At 44.2% G+C, this 18,528-nt stretch overlaps 1 protein-coding gene across 1 annotated transcript in view; it reads right to left on the bottom strand.

Annotated features, from left to right (window-relative positions):
• Positions 1 to 89: 89 nt before the first annotated feature.
• Positions 90 to 18,528, bottom strand: part of htra4 (HtrA serine peptidase 4) — a gene marked incomplete at both ends in the record, with an annotated part of 47,183 nt that continues 28,744 nt past the window's right edge. Inside the window, 10 exon segments of the mRNA XM_080004322.1 lie at positions 90 to 212; positions 1,058 to 1,130; positions 1,592 to 1,687; positions 1,782 to 1,839; positions 1,985 to 2,099; positions 2,796 to 2,828; positions 2,929 to 3,077; positions 3,080 to 3,122; positions 4,376 to 4,580; positions 4,719 to 4,818. Coding sequence (XP_079860448.1) covers positions 90 to 212; positions 1,058 to 1,130; positions 1,592 to 1,687; positions 1,782 to 1,839; positions 1,985 to 2,099; positions 2,796 to 2,828; positions 2,929 to 3,077; positions 3,080 to 3,122; positions 4,376 to 4,580; positions 4,719 to 4,818 — 995 coding nt within the window.

Below are 18,528 nucleotides of genomic sequence, written 5' to 3'. Positions count from 1 at the left end.
CATGTTCCGCTTCACCTCTTGTTGTACACTGGCTTTTTTCCCCTCAGTATTTTTGGTTTGCTCTTTTACTGCAGAAAAAAAAAACTTTTCTACCAGTCCATCTCTTCGGGAACGATGTTTAGCGCGATGTCACTCTCGCCCCGTCTCACCACCATGCTGAGCATGGTTGCCGACTGAATGGCTTTGTTCACATCCTGCGTGGTGTGGACCGCCTGGCCGTTGATTATGGGGGTTTATGACATACTTGCATACACATGGGCCTACATCTAACCCTAAAGAAAACATCAGCGGCTTGTTGGCAAGTTTTCCTCTGTTCCTGGATCCCTCCCTTCTATCATGTCCTCACAGCATTGTGCCTCTGTACCTTGCATACCCTTTCTGGTTCTGAAGGGTTAGAAAAGGCTTTAAATTCCACTTCCTACCCTCCAGATTCCTCTTGACAGACTTTCTATTGTCCTTCACCAATATTCTTCCCCAGGGGTCAGAATTTTCTGGTATTTCTCTAGTGTTGGGGACAAATTTTCCTTTTTCTTCACCCGCTGCAAAGATTTCTTTATAAAAAGTTAAACTTCTTTTGGCTCAATATTTTGTGATTTTCATTCAATAAAAAGTCATCAGAATGCTGGAATCTTAAGTTTCTAGAATTCATTCACTTTCAGGGAGGGCTTGGGTTTGGAATTCTTCCTAATTCTGAGGTATAATGGCTGGCTAAGTATGTTACCAGTTACCCCCCCCCCAAAAAAAAAAAAACAGGACTGCAAAAGGAGGGCTGTAACCCGGGAAAGTTCACGGCTATCTAGTGTTTCTTTTCAGCAACAACAACTAATCTGAGTCTCGGTTATTTGAGGCCCAGGATTAATGTGGCTGCGTATCTGTTGCTCGTTGGTTGGTCTAACGAGGAGCAGGTAAAACCCTTATCCCCACACATACTCAGGAGAGGAGCCGCTGTCATGTCAACTTGTATCTACAACCCTGTCTTCTGTGTCTCTGTGCCGGAGGTCCCTGAAACTCCACTTGGGTGGCGCGTGGTAGGCGAAAGTGCCACACTCCTTTTTACGCCGGAGCCTGTGTGCTGCTGCCACGAGGCCGTGCAAGGCTGCCAGCATTTAACGTCAAAAGGGGGGCGACGTCTGGATATTGGTATTACAGTGAATTTTAAAAGAGACGGATGGAAGCCGCCGTTCCGCTCCATCTAAGCTGTTTCTGTCTGCAACACAAAGAGAAAGATGTCAGCGCTTTGCCAGATGTCAGCGCTTCGCCCGTGGGCTAGATCGACGCATAATGAGTGGCTCGACCACAGTTCAGTTGGCAGCCTTGAGAAACACGGGGACGACCCTGCTCTGGGCTTTTTAAAAATATGCAATGGCCCACCAAACAGTGACTCACACACCACTAATGCATTTTGCAAGGATGGCTTCCTAATGAGGTGGCCAGTAAGCACTTCTTATTTGTTTGTTTACACGTCACATTTTATTTTACATTCCAGAGACGGCAAACAGCACTGTAACCGAGACGCAGGCCAAGCCAGGTTTTTATTTAAATAAATTAAGAAAAGGCTCCTCTCCAATTTGAGAATTGGGAGTCGCCGTACCTGTAGGCTGCCATTCCGGGGATCACCTCATAAATGTACACCCCCGAGCTCACGTCCAGGAATTCACGCTCCCGGTCCTTGAGATCTCGGATAAGACTAATGGAATTGTTGATGTGTTGGGTTAGGGAGTTGAAAAAGACAACAGTGAGTAAGCGACCAAGATGTCAAAGAAATGAGACGTATAACGTACGATGGAGAAAGTTGCAACATCCGCACACCCATGTACTTCTTTTTCGACGGCGTCCTTCCTACGGACAACAAAGGTCGATCACAAATATCCCGCGGTTTGTTCTTTTCTAAATGGAGTGCAGATGATCACTCAATCAATCAACGGCACCGGCAACACGGATGGAATCGAGAAAAAATGAAACTGAAAAAAAAACAAATGACTACCCTTGATTTGTCTGTCGTAGGACTTGGCCAAGAACTGACGCAACCTGTCGGCGGGGATGGCAAAAGAGAGTCCCGCGGCGACTCTGAGACTGTTGATGCCTATGACATCCCCGTCCTGGGAAGTAAGAAATATCTTGGGAAACTCTGGAACTCTCATCTCCTGGTTCACATAACTTTAAGTTAGGTGAATTTTAAGAGATTCATCTCTCCCCCCCCAACAAATGATGGTAATATTTCTCTTTTTGATTGAAAAGAAAATTTTATTTCATCGCTGTGAAGGTCGGCAAACAGAGAGTACCCTTGATATGAAAATGGGAACGTTAAAAGAAAAAGCAACAAAGGCTGTGAAAAAGATTTACAGTAGAGGCTGCAACCTTGGCAAATGAATGTAGCATTTGTAGGATGTTAACACGCGACGCCTCAAAGGGATATGAAAATGAAGTGTCTCATGGACAGCTCAGCCTTAAACTTTGCAAGGTCACATGGGCGCCTATGTTTACAGTTATTGTTCCTGTACCTCTGCTTTAATCAATTGTCGCAGAGTGTTGATTAAACAAAAACATGCGCCAAGACACACAGACCCACACTCACTCACAAGCTTTAAAAATGCACTCAAGGAATTTTCCAGGTGCAGGCTTAAAATGGGAAACGCAGAATGGAAAGCTTGCACGTTCTATAAAACAACGACCTTGCTCATCTCAGTTTCATAAATTAATCAAGGAAGGGTACTTTGTGAGTATACCAATACCCCCCCCAAATTATTAAAATGCTCATGCTCATTTTCATCGTATAACTCTGTAGAGGCTCTTACCAGATTGACAAGCGGTCCCCCGGAGTTGCCATACTGAGTTGGAAACAAGAACAGAGCAATCAATGAAGTCGAGGAAACTAAACTGACAAGTGACACAGAACCAACGGAGCACGGGTTTGCTTTGCGGACTGACGTTGATGATGGCGTCGGTTTGGATGTACTCCATGTCGGAGTTCTTGAGGCCCAGCTGCAGGCCATTGCGCTGGGCCGTGCTGATGATGCCGGTGGTGACTGTGTTCTGCAGCGAGACGGGGCTCCCCACCGCCACCACGAACTCCCCCTGCGCAGCTCGGACGAACGGCCCAGGTGGAGCACTGGCAAGGGGCTCTAGGGATAAGAAACCAAATCCACTTTAGATTAAATTTCTTTATTTTCCCGTGTTTGGGTTAGCTTTGATAATTGATCTCTTTTTAGGCAGGGTTGTCAGATGATTAAAAATAATTTGATGATGATGAAGTGCATGCTATTGGTGCAGTTAATCCCAATTTTTTAATTTACTCAAATTTGACCCGAAAGAAAGATTTTTCTAAGCAGAGCTTTCATCCTTGTTTTAACTCTGACAATTTAACTATTTCAGGTAGGGCTGTCAGACGATCAAAATAATTTGATGATTCATGAATAACCGCAACTGATAATCGCATGACATTGGTGCGATTAATCGCAACGTTTTTATTGACTCAAATTTGAGGTGCTCGGAAGGTAGGTTATTCATCTGTTGGGGCCATACCATCGGTTGCAGGGCTCCTTATTCCGACTCTGGCTGTATGTTTGCGGTCGTTGTCATGCTACCGACATACTGACACACAAATAGAGAAGATATTAAATAATCGTCTCAGACAAATGTCTTTGTGAAAACATCTTAAGTGTCCAAAACTTTTGTACAGTACTGTAGATATAAAACTAATCTAAACGGAACCGTCCAGTGACTTGTCTCTGCGTGCCTTCTCTCATCCCGGGCCGAGACACTTTTTTTATCACTGGAGTGGAATGCGACGTGCTTATGCCATAGGTGGGGTCCACCCCACCTTGCGCAACACACCTCCGCCTTTAAAATGTAAGCACGTAGGTTTGTCACGCAATGAACATGTTACGTTTATTTATGCTCCCAGGTGTTTTCTTTTCCTTTTTAAATCTTTGAAGCGGCGGCGTCACATATTCCTTCGGCTTCTGAAAATGTTAATCGCTCCAGGTCCCCGGGTGAAGGGGGACCTGGACTCGAACCTGAAACTCCAAAAAGAGCCGTTTGCGAGAGCGCTCTTTAGCAGTGACACATGTTTTATTCACAGAAAAACTTTGGCACACTAAAACATCAAACACCCCCTGAGGGAAATCAAACAGCAAATGTACGCCGTGAAGGAACGGAATCTTTGTGGAATTTTCGGTGGGCGAGGTTCCCTACTCAGCTCTCCCCTTGAAATAATCTGTCCAACATTCTATGCGGGATAAATACACTGTCTTGCATTCCCCCGATGTTGATGACAAACTGCAACATCACTGAATTTGGTTCCAAATAACCTTGTGGGAGCAGGGTAAAAAAAATGAAAATAAAATAGAGTGTCTTCTCTCTGGTGAGCACTCATGTCTGATTGGATTTTGATGAGGGTGATGTCCAGCCTCTGGTCCATATCGACGACGGCTGCGTCGTAATGCACCCTGCTTTTCAGCTCCACTTTGATCCGCTGCTTGTTGGCGGGGACGTGCGCGTTGGTGATGATCCACCCGTCCTCGGACACGATGAAGCCCGAGGCGCTCGACATTGACAGCTCCTCGTTGGTAAATGGCAACCTGGTGAAAAAGGGAAGGGAAAAAAAATCAACAATCCCAAAAGTACAGGGGATACAAATACCATTTTCATAAAAAAAAAAAAAAGTAATAATAATAATACATAAAAAAGTATTGTCATTTGTACGTTGAAATTTTTACCCCGTGAAAAGCTCCAGGTGCACCACCGCCGGTGCGATATTATCCACGACATCTGCGATGAAGTTAAATTTGTAATGATTACTTCCCGGATGCTTGGTACCTTTGTCAAAAAAGAAGAAAACACAAGAGAACTTCTCTTCTTATATCGTGTTAATACTAGATAACAGTATATACAAGTGGTATTTATACTGCAATAGACTAATGAAACCATATTGACAATAATAAGACGATAATCCTCCATGCTCCCTAGTGGAATGAAGAGGAAATGCAAGGGGGATAAAACAAAGTTGGCCTTTAATATACACCGATCAGCCACAACATTAAAACCACCACCAATATTGTGTAGCGCTCTCCCTTGTGCCGCCAAAACAGCTCTGACCCATCGAGGCATCGACTCCACAAGACATCTGAAGGTGTCCTGTGGTATCAGCAGATCCTTTAAATCCTCTAAGTTGTGAGGTGGGTCCTCCATGGATCGGGCTTGTTCTGCTGCTATGAAAGAAAAGTGTCAGAACATACAGTGCATCACAGCTTGCTGCGTATGGGGCTGCGTAGCCACAGACAGGTTAGAGTGCCCATGCTTACCCCTGTCAGCTGCCCATAGTGCCTACAATGGGCACATGAGCATCATTAACTTTTTCAGCAACTTGTGCTACAGCAGCTCTTCTGTGGGATCGGCCCAGACAGGCTAGACTTCACTACCCACATGCATCAATGAGCCCATGGGCACACATGACCCTGTCGTCGGTTCACTGGTTGTCCTTCCTTGGACCACATTTGGTAGGAACACCCCACAAGACCTGTCGTGTTGGAGATGCTCTGACCCAGTCGTTGTCTAGCCATCACACTTTGGCCCTTGTCAAAGTCGCTTAGATTCCTACGCTTGCTAATTTTTCCTGCTTCCAACACATCAACCTCAAGAATGATTGTACACTTGCTGCCTAATATATCCCACCCCTTGACAGGTGCCATTGTAACGCGATGAGCAATGATCAATGACATGAGCAATGTTATTCACTTTCCCTGTCAGTGCTTTTTAATGTTGTGTCTGATCGGTATCATTTTTAAGCACTCATTTGACATTATTAATGAAATATGTTCATTTAAAGTTTCTAAATCTAATGGGATCATTGTAATTTTCATTATTGTTATCATTTCTTCCTTAGACGTGCGCCTTTAACCTTTCTGGACGTCAAGTCCTTACAATCCTAGGGAGGGGCGGGGTGGAATACCACTGCTATATAACACAGCATACCAGCTACATCATAATTATGCTATATACATGGTTAATAGTGCTAATAAACATTAATTGATTAATTGATTAATTGATAGGAAAGCCAACGATTTGGTATAAAACAACTCTATTTTTCAGTGCCAGAGTTCACGTCTCCATAGCGCTGCGCTGAATTTGCTGCAAGTGACATTTATGATGTCATTTTTGATACATGTCATTTTTGAAGGAATACCGTTTTTATCTCTCATTTTTTGGCAAGTTGCAGCACATTCTTCTCTTTGGCGAGAGAGCTTTTTTCGGGGGGTTTCCACAGCCCCAGAGCGTGGGTAGATAATGAAAATGATGAAAAGCTTTGTCGGCCTCCTTTCAAAAAATAATAACCCAAGCCGGTTTCAAAAAGAGGAAAAAAATCCACCCCGCCCCCCAACAGGTGGGCTGCCTTCCCAGTTCAGTGAAATTATGGCCCTATGTTCCCTCAGGGCAAGCACAATCTCTGTCAACTAAATCTGTCACCACACACACACACACACACACGCACACACACACATACACACTTTCTCCGTCCTGAACCCCGTTGATTTATTTTTCTACACTGTAGGCTGCCTTGCATTACACGATCAGATGTGTTTCCCTCTCCTGGAGCCACTGTATTGTTCACCCCCCAGACACATACCAACACGCACATTGAACGCACAACCCCGAGAGATGCCATAGGGTTAGTGCTGTTTGCGAACCAACACAAATTAAGTTATTACTGCAGAAAACGTCCTTAAATGCGAATGACTAAGGGGTTTGCCCACCAGTGCCAAGAAGTGCCTTGGCAGGGGGACAACTATTTCCGCCCACCGATGCATTTGCCAAACACACACACACACGCACGCACACACACACAGAAAATCATGCTCATTCCAGTAGTACAATTACATAAAGCGGCCATAGTGATTGAGCTCACAAATTGTGCAATACTAAAACACTGTTAAAACATGGGAGACACTGTAATAATTTAGTGAGTAATAATTTGTACCCTGTATATCAATACCGATAATTTATGCATAGCATAAAATTTCAATTTGTATATTCTGTACATTTATTTTTTATTCTGGTGTATTATATTAAATATTACAGACATTTCTGTTCTGTATTGTTGGCTATTTCTGCTTATCATATGTTGGATTTTAAGAATTTTTTTATTTTATTTTTTAGGCTGTTAAGCTTATTTTATGCTAATTGTCTGTAGAGAACACACTAATACTCACCATGACAAATTCTTTGTATATGAAAATGTACTTATAATACATAGATTCTGATCGATAGAGTTGATTTATATCTATAATAAGCTCTTGTTTTTTAGTATAATAATTTGAGTATGGGTTGGTCAAGTAGATGTGATCCACACAAGTATCGTTGTGAAATGAAAGGTTTGTGATTACAATCTGTCTGTCTATGATATATTTTTAATAATAATTATTTCAATACTTAACAAATTTGGAGTTAGCAGTTAAAATGTGTAAGGCTTTTTACCTTTTTAAATCATTCATATTTAAAAATCATATAAATCATAAAAACATTTGCAGATTGCATTTAGTTTCCTGCGTTAGATTAATTTCTGGCATTTTAAAGATATTATTTGTTGTAGTTTGTTGTGGTGTAGGAAGCATTTTGGAATTAACAATTTCGCAATTTGTTGTGAAAGTGAAATTCAAATACCATGCCACTCTGTTTCCCGTTCCCCAAACTGTTGTATCCCTCTTGTGTCCCTTGTGGTAGCGATGATGATTGTGTTTTTGTGATCTTGACACCATCTCCAAGTGGGGAGAGCCAGCACTGGCAACCGGAAGGGGAATGTACAGTATACCAGTATATATACAGGGGGGTACACATCAGGCTCTGTTGGATTTGGGCTGTACACAGACCCTGATCCACCAACGCCGGTTCGAGGGGAAAGGAACCCTACGGAAACATTGCACCGGTAGAAATGGACAAATGGCTTGGACCCTGATGCCCCTAAAAAAGGCAGTCGAAGCTGCCACACCTTGAGTAGAAAGGGCACGGAGAGCGGTCAGTGTAGCCGACCCACCGACTCATTAGCCATTGTGATACATTCGATAAGAACTGAACAATCTGCGGCATTGTTGTAATTGTCTAAACGGGGCAAAGGGCATTATGAGTAAAAATAATACCAAGGCGGGAAGTAGTAGTACTCACCGGAATGACAGGGGTCAGTGAAGAAAAAATACCCAGTGGAGCAAGAAGTAGTAGCAGAAGTAGAAAGAGGCTTCCAGAAGAAAAACAAACAAGGCTGCGCATAGAAAACTATATGTTTATTGTTGCTCAACAATTAATGGTGCGTTCAGATGGAATACGGGAACAGGATAACGTCACTTTCTGAACGGCACCGGGGGAGGAAAAAGACCTAGAGTGAGGGAGAGGTACAAATCGGCAAAACGAAACAAGCCATATGTAGCTATGGTGATGACTCCAATAAGATATATTCAACTAAATGAATTTGTGTCTGTTATTATATATCAGAATTTTAGTTTAATTTATGTTTAATACTTTTATTAACGTCTAGTTGTCCATATCTGCACCAGACTGGATCTGCTATGCAACATCCTGCTCATTCCGTCACGGAGGACGGCAAAAAGTAAAAATATTTAACGTGTGCAAACACGAGTCGTCAATATTCTTGTAGGAGCGAACCAGCTTCTCTATTTTTAAATGAAATTAAATGAGGAGAAACATTCCTTGCGCTAAGTCACAAAATCTCGGAGGTGTGGGACGTACAGTAGGTCCCCACGTGCCATGCCACCATCACTTGGTGACGTCATTAGGTTTTGTTATTAATTAATAGACGATTGTTTGTTAAGGTTAACAACTATGGATTAAGGAAATTCCCTTCAATTTTCATCCATAATTCGCATAGCCAAGGAGATAAGCGTTGTGCAGAGAGCAGCTGGCCAAGCGCACCCGCCCCATAACACACAAACAGTTGTTGTGACAACTGAATTGGAGCTGTGCAGTCCACGTAGCATGCCAATGCACGCACGTGGCATACAGTGAAGCCATTCCTCCTGCACACTCTGGTGAGGAGGAGGTAATAAGGCCTCGAGGGTAACCACCCTCAATCTGTATGAGCTTGTCACCACCTTAGGAGTGAAAGCCAGGTTGAGTTGCAACACTGCGCTGCTGAGATCGTCATTATTGGCTAAGCATTAAGGATAGAGCGCATAGGTTCCCAACACGCTTTGCAGAGCGAAAAGCAGTGCCGTCTTAAAAGACAGCATCTTTAACGGGACGCCCTTGCACGCTAACGAGTGTGTCTAAAACCAGCTTACCCTCCAAGTCCCACTGAGAGGCAACCGCTCACGCCCTATTAGAAAACGCTTCATAATAAGCCAAAATCACCAGCGTGTACATCCTGACGGTGGATGCCGCACGCTGCTCGTCCATTAGGGCCTGCAAGAATTCCAAAACTGTAGCACAGGGGGTCTACCTGCCTTTTGACACACCACCGCTCAAACACGTTCCACTTGTAGGCGTAAAGCCGAGAAGTGGACTGAGTGCGAGGGCCCACGATGGTGGAGATCACTGCCTGTGACAGTCCACGCTTGTTCAAGCCTGCGCCATTCAGGTGTCAGGCCAACAGAGGACATCCAAGGACCGGTAATGAGGTCATCAAGCCCCCAGCCTATGACAGCGTGTCGCGGCGCTTGAGGATATGCCATGGGCCTGCCACCGCTAATGGTTAGAGCTCTGTGAACAATAGGGCCCCGGGATAATCAAGGGTGACCATTATCACTGACAGCCCCTCCAAACTCACTCGTTCCATCAGTCTGGGCAGCAGCTCCAACAGTGGGAATGCTTGAAGGAAACCCATCGGCCAAAGGTGGTGCACAGAGCTTCCACCCCCAGAGGGTTGAAGGGAGAATCACAGGGGACAGCAGTCTCCCTCGACGCAAACAGGTCCAACCGTACTGTCCCGAATAATCTCCAAAGCTGGAATACTATATCCGGGCGGTGGTGCCACTCTGCCTCGTTCAGGTAGCCCGGGATGTGGCTCTCCCACAGAGAGCGGAGTCATAGTAGCGGCCATCTCCACAACCTCTCAGCTGCCTAATGGAGTGCTGGTGCTCTCACACCCCACTGACGGTTGATGTCAGCTACGGTAGCCCGATTGTCTGACATACTGCGCATGTGCAGGAGGCCCAGTGGCACTACCGTGTGGGATGCTGCCAGCCGCCATGGCCGTTTCATGATGGTGGTCAGTGCCGTCACTGAGTGACCCACCCGAACAGGCCTGAGGGCAGACGCAATGTTCGCTCTCTGTGATTCGGATAGCAGGGCCCTCATGCATGGTGTCTAGCTGCAGTCCCCGATAGGTCACCTGCTGGCTGGGTGTGGGATTGCTTTTCTCCCAATTTGTCACAAACTGCAAGTCTGTGAGGTGGATGATCACAAGCTTGGTGTTAGGGACCGCTAGCTCCATGGAAGGAGCTAGGATCAGGAGGTCTTTGAGATATATCAAGATTCGGACATCTTTAGGATGCAGTGGTAACAGCGCCCACAAGACAACAGTGCACAAGAACCCACCGAGGTGATGGGCTAGTGTCTCCTCGAGTCGTGGTGTGCCCGTCCTCTGAGCCTCGAATCACACTACATTCTGTGTGAGATATATATATATATATATATATATATATATATATATATATATATATATATATATATATAAAAGATGTACAGGTAACAGATATCAGTCTGATACCAGGCTAAAATAAGGTATTAGACAAGACCAGTTATAGATAGGGACACAGTGGGTGAAATTACAAAAATATTACAGAATTTAATTTTGTCCCTGCCTATTCAGTCATTCATTCAAATTTAAAGAGGAAAAGATTCCTTATGTATTAATTATAGTTTATTATAATGGCTTTAGCTTCACATGAAACAAAAAGTAAAAACATCAGTAGTGGAACAAGTAAAAGTCAAAATGTGAACGTTAGTTTATCACTTATTGACGTAGAAAAAACGTCAAACACCAACCCCGTCAAAGCAACCCAGAAACAGGCCTGTTGTTGCAGTCATTGAACACCTAGTCACAATTCAAAAATGGGGTGCCAAAAGCAATATCAAATATGTCAGATAAGGGGAGAGATCCAAAAGTTCTGACTTTTTCTATTACAGCCAGCAAATACGGAGGCAGTGAGCCAGGGAGATGTGCTGAGGTGTGTACAAAGGAGAAATATTAAAGGAACAAACAATTTCTCCATACCTTATACTAGTACTGAGAGAGATGTATTTCATAACAATGGCTATACATCCCTGTGATCATTGCAAGTGACGGAAAATAAGAGCAATATCAAGTTGTTTGTGTCAAATTATGAAACAGAAGTTCTCCAAATGTCAAGAACTGACTTTGGTGATGATGGTTTCATTCAACTTCAGTGCAAATGAAGGAAAAAACTGCATTAAATGTGTAAAAATGGGCCATCGGTTTCAGGCCCCATCATGCACTGCAGTCTTTATTTAAAATGTTTGGCAAAAAAATACATTCTTGTGATACCACACCCTCTGTATTTACAGCATCTCACAATCAAAATCTAAATGAAGCTGAAAGAAAATAGATTTGATGACATTCCAACCATCCGCAATAATGCCAAGTCAAAACTCAAGTCAAATAACTGCAAGACTTCCCGCATCAGTTAAGAACTTATACAGATGTTTACCTGTACATTAAACAATTTATTTGACACATAAAAGCATGTGAAATGTCTCTTAAGCCAGCTTTACACTGATGCCAGAATTCCATTAATTTCTATTGAGAGTAGGATTCTTGTTGCGACAAGTTTCGTTCCAACAGTATGACCAGAAGCCACATGCCACAAGCACATATTACTAATTACATACACCAATCATTCACAACATTAAACCACCACTAATAATGTGTAGGTCCCCCTCGTGCCGCCAAAACAGCTCTGACCCGTCGAGGCATGGTCTCCAGAAGACCTCTGGAGGTGTCCTGTGGTATCTGGCACCAAGACTTAAGCAGGAGATCCTTTAAGTCCTGTAAGTTGTGAAGTGGGCGCCCATGGATCAGGCTTGTTGTTCCAGCACATCCCACAGATGCTCATTTAGATCGGAGCCTAACACCAGCCATCCACATGATGTGGAAGAAAACATGATTCATCAGACCAGGCCTGTTATAATACATTCAATTTTGGACCCAAGAATGCAGAACACAGACTCACCAACAAATGAGGGTTTAACAGAATTTATTGTGGGAAATCAGTCCAATTGAGAGAAGAATGCGAGTGGCAGAGTGGGCAGGCGTGACTGAGATCCCTCTGAAGTCCGAAAACCCAAGCAGGAGGTGACTGGCTGACTGGAGTAGGAACCACATGGTAGACGGTACAATCTGGCGATGATGAAGTGAAGCTCCGGGGGTTAAATAATGCCACTTGATTGGTGCGTAGATAGGCGAATGAGATGCAGCTGTGAGGGTGAGCCGACAAGGAGGGATCCAGGGCCACGGCCAACCTCCAGACATGCACAGGACACAAAGAAGGATGCAAATGACAGTCAGTATAATTTTCAAGTCATCAACTGTTAGGGTATAATTCAAATGTTATTGAACAAACCTTCCAATGATAGTATTTTTTCTTTTTTATAAAAAACTCAAAATGCACTGTCCCAAATTATTATGCAAAACAGAGTTTCAAAACATTTTATAGGTTGTAAAGAACTGAAATGGTCATTTGTTGAATTTGCAGCATTAGGAGATCATGTTATCTGAAATCAAAAGCTATTTCAATCAAAAACATCTTAACAGGCCAAGTTACATGTTAACATAGGAGCCTTCTTTGAGATCACCTTCACAATTCTTGCATCCATTGAACTTGTGAGTTTTTGGAGAGTTTCTGCTTGAATTTCTTTGCAGGATGTCAGAATAGCCTCCCAGAGCTGCTGTTTTGATGCGAACTGCGTCCCACCCTCATAGATCTTTTGCTTGAGGATGCTCCAAAGGTTCTCAATAGGGTTGAGTTCAGGGGAGGATGGGGGCCACACCATGAGTTTCTCTCCTTTATGTCCATAGCAGCCAATGACACAGAGGTATTCTTTGCAGCATGAGATGGTGCCTTGTCATGCATGAAGATGATTTTTCTATGGAAGGAACGCTTCTTCTTTTTGTACCCTGGAAGAAAGTGGTCAGTCAGAAACTCTATATACTTTGCCGAGGCAATTTTCACAGCTTCAGGGACCCTAAAGGGGCCTCCCAGCTCTCTCCCCATGATTCCGGCCCAAAACATGACTCCGCCACCTCCTTGCTGACGTCGCAGCCTTGTTGGGACATGGTGGCCATCCACCAACCATTCTCTACTCCATCCATCTGGACCATCCATGGTTGCACGGCATTCATCAGTAAACAAGACTGTTTGAAAATGAGTCTTCATGTATTTCTGGGCCCACTGCAACCGTTTCTGCTTGTGAGCATTGGTTAGGGGTGGCCCAATAGAAGGTTTATGCACAACTGAAAGCCTCTGGAGGATCCTACACCAAGTGGAACGTGCACCAGCAGCTTCAAATACCTGTTCAAGTTCAAGTTCAAGTTCTGTTTGCTGCTTTGTAATGACATTTTAGCAGCTGCTCTCTTCATGCCATAAATTTGTCTGGCAGAAACCTTCCTCATTATGCCTCTATCTGCACGAACCTGTCTGTGCTCTGAATCAGCCACAAATCTCCTCACAGTCAATGATCACGCATAAGTTTTCATGAAATGTCTAATGTTTTCATACCTTGTCCAAGGCATTGCGCTATTTAACGCTTTTCGGCAGCAGAGAGATCCTTTTTCTTTCCCATACTGTATTGCTTGAAACCTGTGGCCTGCTTAATAATGTGGAACGTCCTTCTTAAGTAGTTTTCCTTTAATTGGGCTCACCTGGCAAACTAATAATCACAGGTGTCTGAGATTGATTTCAGTGATCCAAAGAGCTCTGAGACACAATACCATCCATGAGGTTAATTGAAAAACAAAAAATGTAATGTTGATGACACTTAAATCCAATTTCCAATTTGGTGTGCATCTCTAAAAAAAAGTTGTAGCCTACGTCACAATGACTTAAATGTCATTTTGATTGATGTTATTTCCATCCAAAGCATCAGCTATAAAGGTCCATGAGGCCAACCTCTGTGTGCAATAAAACTCTGGATTGCTGTTAGTCATTGGTGTCAATGTTGCCAAGGAAATGGAGGTTAACTGTTCTTGTCATTAAACGACTGTCCAAGACACTCAGATGGAAACATGGACAATTACAAAGAAGCGTTGTACAATCTGTGGAGGGCGGTGAAAGACGCCAAATAGACGTACAGAGACACAGTGGAGCTACAGATGGAGCAATGGGACACCAGGCGCTTGTGGCAGAGGCTGCGGAGAATTACGAACTACAAGAGCAGCTCCTTCTCAGCCATGAGTGTGGACGCCTCCCTAGCCAACAAACTGAACTCTTTTTATGCGCAGTTTGAGTCTGGCAACAGCACTGCTAGCTTGCCAGCTAATTTGAGTTACACTGCTGGGGATGAGTGCGCACTCTGTGTCTTAGCATGACATCAGAAGGGCTCTGATACGTCAGGAGGACTCTGATGCGTGTGAACACCAGGAGAGCTGTGGCCCCAGATGGCATATCTGGACGAGTACTGAAGACCTGTGCTAACCAGCTTGCCCCGGTGCTCACTACGATATTTAACGCCTCCCTGGCTGAAACAGTGGTCCTCCCTGCTTCAAGAGGTCCACCGTCATTCCTGTCCCGAAGATGGCCTCTCCTGCCTGCCTGAATGACCTCGGTGGTCATGAAGTGTTTCGAGAGGCTTATTAAGGATTGCATCTGCCCCTTCCTCCCTGGCACCTTGGACCCGCTGCAGTTTGCGTATCGGCAGAACAGATCCATGGATGCAAGGTCTCACAGGTACTGCACACCACGCTCACGCACCTTGATGGGTGGAACGGGACCTATGTGAGATTGCTGTTCATCGATTATAGTTCAGCTTTCAATACCATAGTCCCCACCAGACTGGCTGACAAGCTGCGGGAGCCAGGACTGAACACTCTGCTGTGTGCCTGGATCCTGGACTTCCTCAAAGCCAGGCCCCAGGTGGTTAGGGTGGAGGGGCACTTGTCCAGCTCCCTCACCCTGAACACAGGAGCCCCCCAGGGCTGTGTCCTCAGCCCTCTACTGTACTCCCTGTACACACATGACCCTGTGGCCAGGTCCCGCTCCAACACTATCATCAAGTTTGGTGACGACACCGTCGTGGTGGGCCTGATCAACGACGGCGATGAGAAGGCCTACCGCGAGGAGGTGGCTGACCTGTCACTCTGGTACCAGGACAACAGCCTCCTCCTGAACGTCAGCAAAACTGAGGAGCTGATTGCGAACTTAAGGAGAAGATTACAACTGAGGACGCATGCGCAGTTAGTGATTAATGGGACTTCTGTTGACAGGGTGAGCAGCTCCAAGTACCTGGGAGTCCACATCACGGAGGACTTAACATGGACTTTACATACAGACACACTGGTGAGAAAGGCGAGGCAGTGTCTTTACCACCTCAGGCAGCTGAAGAAATTCCGGGTCTCGGTGAGGATTGTAGAAGTCCTTCTACTCTGGAGCAGTGGAGAGCATCCTGACAGGCAACATCACTGCCAGGTTTAAGTACTGTACTGCTCAGGACAGGCGAGCCCTGCAGAGGGTTGTGCGTTCAGCTAAACGTACCACTGGAACTACCCTCCCCTCCCTGCAGGACTTATACAGCAGGAGGTGTGGTAGCAGAGCCCGCAGGATCATGACGGATCCTCACCACCCCAACAATGGACTGTTCTAGTTGCTGCGGTCAGGCAAGCGCCTCCGCAGTCACACAGCAAGGACAGAGAGACTGAGAGACTGAGTTTCTTCCCGCAAGCCATAAGGACTGTCAATGCTGACCTCACCAGGGGTCCTCACTGAGACACACAAATACGCTCCACTACCTTACTGTACCGAATGTAGCATACTGTACTGCATATTGTATCCCTGTTCTGGGTTACTGCATTCTGTGCTGTATTGCTGTTTTGTGTTACTGTATTGCTGTGTCGTACTGTTGTATACTGTGCTGTATATCTCCACACACACTACCTCACTTTATTCACATGCCACTTTAATGCATATATCTGTATATACATAATAGCCTATCCCATATACACAAGTCTATTCCCTTAATTTCAATTTTGTGCCCCCACTCTGCATTACCTTTGAGTTATTTTATTTAATTTTAACTTATTTTATATAATTCTATTTACTTACTGCATTACATTTTAGGAATAAGTTAGTTTCAGTTTCAGTCAAGTAGAAATTAGGCCATTAGCCATTGTGTTCAGTCTAGAACATATTGTGCATAATCACCGGGTGCGTTGCATTGACATTTCACTGCATATATGTATGGAAGTATGTATATGTATGTGCCAAATAAACCTCTTGAAGCTTGAATGTCTGTTTTGTTTTAAATTACATTTGGTCTCAAAGCAGGCAGAACATTGAAATTGTAATCTGGATTGTAATTAGAGGAGACTTTACATGCATCCATCCCAATATTTTAAGGATTCTGATAGGCTAAATAAGTAGAGATATCTTGAATTCGCACTTGGGAGTGTGTGTGTGCACGTGTGTGTGTGTGTGTGTGTGTGTGTGTGTGTGTGTGTGTGTGTGTGTGTGTGTGTGCAATTTCTGTTGAAATGAGAGGCACGGTTGAATTAGCATTTCCTCTGTGCAAATGTCGTGTGGGCCCTGTGTAGTTTTATTGGTTTACTGTTAATATTAGTATGCATGTTGACTGGTAATATGGCGGTGTGCTTCATGGACTTTTTGGGACGGTGGGATCAATGTTTTTGCTGGTGGGTAGTTGTTTTCTGTATGGTTAGGCGCTAACCAGCAAGACCCAGCCGATGGCAACGAGACGCAGCTGTTGCTAATGGGCGAGAACAGCGGACGGCAACCGATTGGTTGCCCTGTAATGGACAGGAAATAAGAGGCCGATTGGAACTCGTTGGGGGACAGGTTCCCCGCGAGCCGCCAGGGGAGGAGAGGCCCCGCCCCGCCCCGCCCCGCGACAATTGGCGGATCCCACTTTGCATTGCTTGTGGGTTTTTTTCGGTCGGGAGGGACCCTGAACGGACAATTTATCTTTCGGTCTGTTTGTGCCCTTAGTATTTTGTACCTTGTGGTAACCTGCCAAAGTGTTAGATTTGGGGGTAGGCCTTAGGCAGGCCACCAGTAAGGTTAGTGCGGTCCATAACTTACGCGTGCGAGTGGTGTGCTGGTTTGAGAATTGTGGTAGTTCAGTCACAAATCTAAAGAAAGTTTGCCGTGAATGCTTTTTTATACAGTGTGCTGACTCGTAAGCCCCGTGCATATATTGGCTGTAATTTAGACCCAGACTGCTGTGTGGTCGTCATCGGCTCTAGGCCCCCTTATACAGTGCAATTGGTGGCGTTATTTTAATGGATGAATTGTAATAAAATAACTTCTTAATTGACGCCCGCTGCCTCTGTGTTGTGGTGTGTCCTGGGATTTCCTGCATTAACTGGGTTGTCTTTAAGACTTTGTGACACAACATAAAATTCTAATGATGACCTGAACTTGCAACCTACCCCTCTAAGTGCCTGAGTCAAAACATATTAATGTTTTTGGGGACTGTTTTTCTAAAACTTTGACGATACCAAGAATTGGTGTATTAAGTGGGGTAAGACGTGGATTCCCAACCTTTTTTCATTCCATGGCACACTTTTTACAATGAAATACTCCCACGGCACACCACTATCCATTTAACAACAAAAACATCAGACATGTATAAGGGTGCTTAATATTAAACTGCATTTAAATATTACACTGTATTAACTATTAAACCACCTTAAGATTTCTACTCTGTGAGGTGAGTACTGGAGTTAAGTTATGGTAAAGTTTCATTTAGGAGGATTTGGATGTATATTTAATACAACAAACAATTAATCTTATTATATAATTATAGAACTCAGAATTGCGATTGTGGCGCGGCCGCCTGCGCGAGCACCGTTTGAGTATTTTTCGAGCTTATAGAGCTTATGCGTAATCACCGGGTGTCATGAAATTTCAATGCATATATGTACTGTATGTATGTGACAGATCTCTTGAACTTGAATATTATGACCTAATAATGATGCAAGACTCGCGAACGATTTGTTTCTTGCAAACAAATGTTTTAAACGACACGGGTGTCGGGATAAACTCAAAAGACAAAAGACTGAATCTTTGAATCACAAACTTTAATTTCTACTAAATTAAAGTCTGGGCATTTTTTACAATTCATATTGAACATGATTTATTATGTGTAACCTTCTAGTGACCCCTACGTGATGGGGGTACCTATGCTAAAAGTCTATGTCTAAGGTTGGATCAGGTTACTTAAGATTCCAGGTTCACATCTGACTGGGGATTGATTGTAGCTTATCCAACCCACACAACACGTGACCACGACTTGAGAGAATAAAAGTTATATATTTACAAAGATCCCTTCAAG

The sequence above is a fragment of the Zeus faber genome, assembly GCF_960531495.2.
Source record: "Zeus faber genome assembly, chromosome: 7".
NCBI lineage: Eukaryota > Metazoa > Chordata > Actinopteri > Zeiformes > Zeidae > Zeus > Zeus faber.
This window is presented reverse-complemented; position numbering and strand designations above follow the sequence as displayed.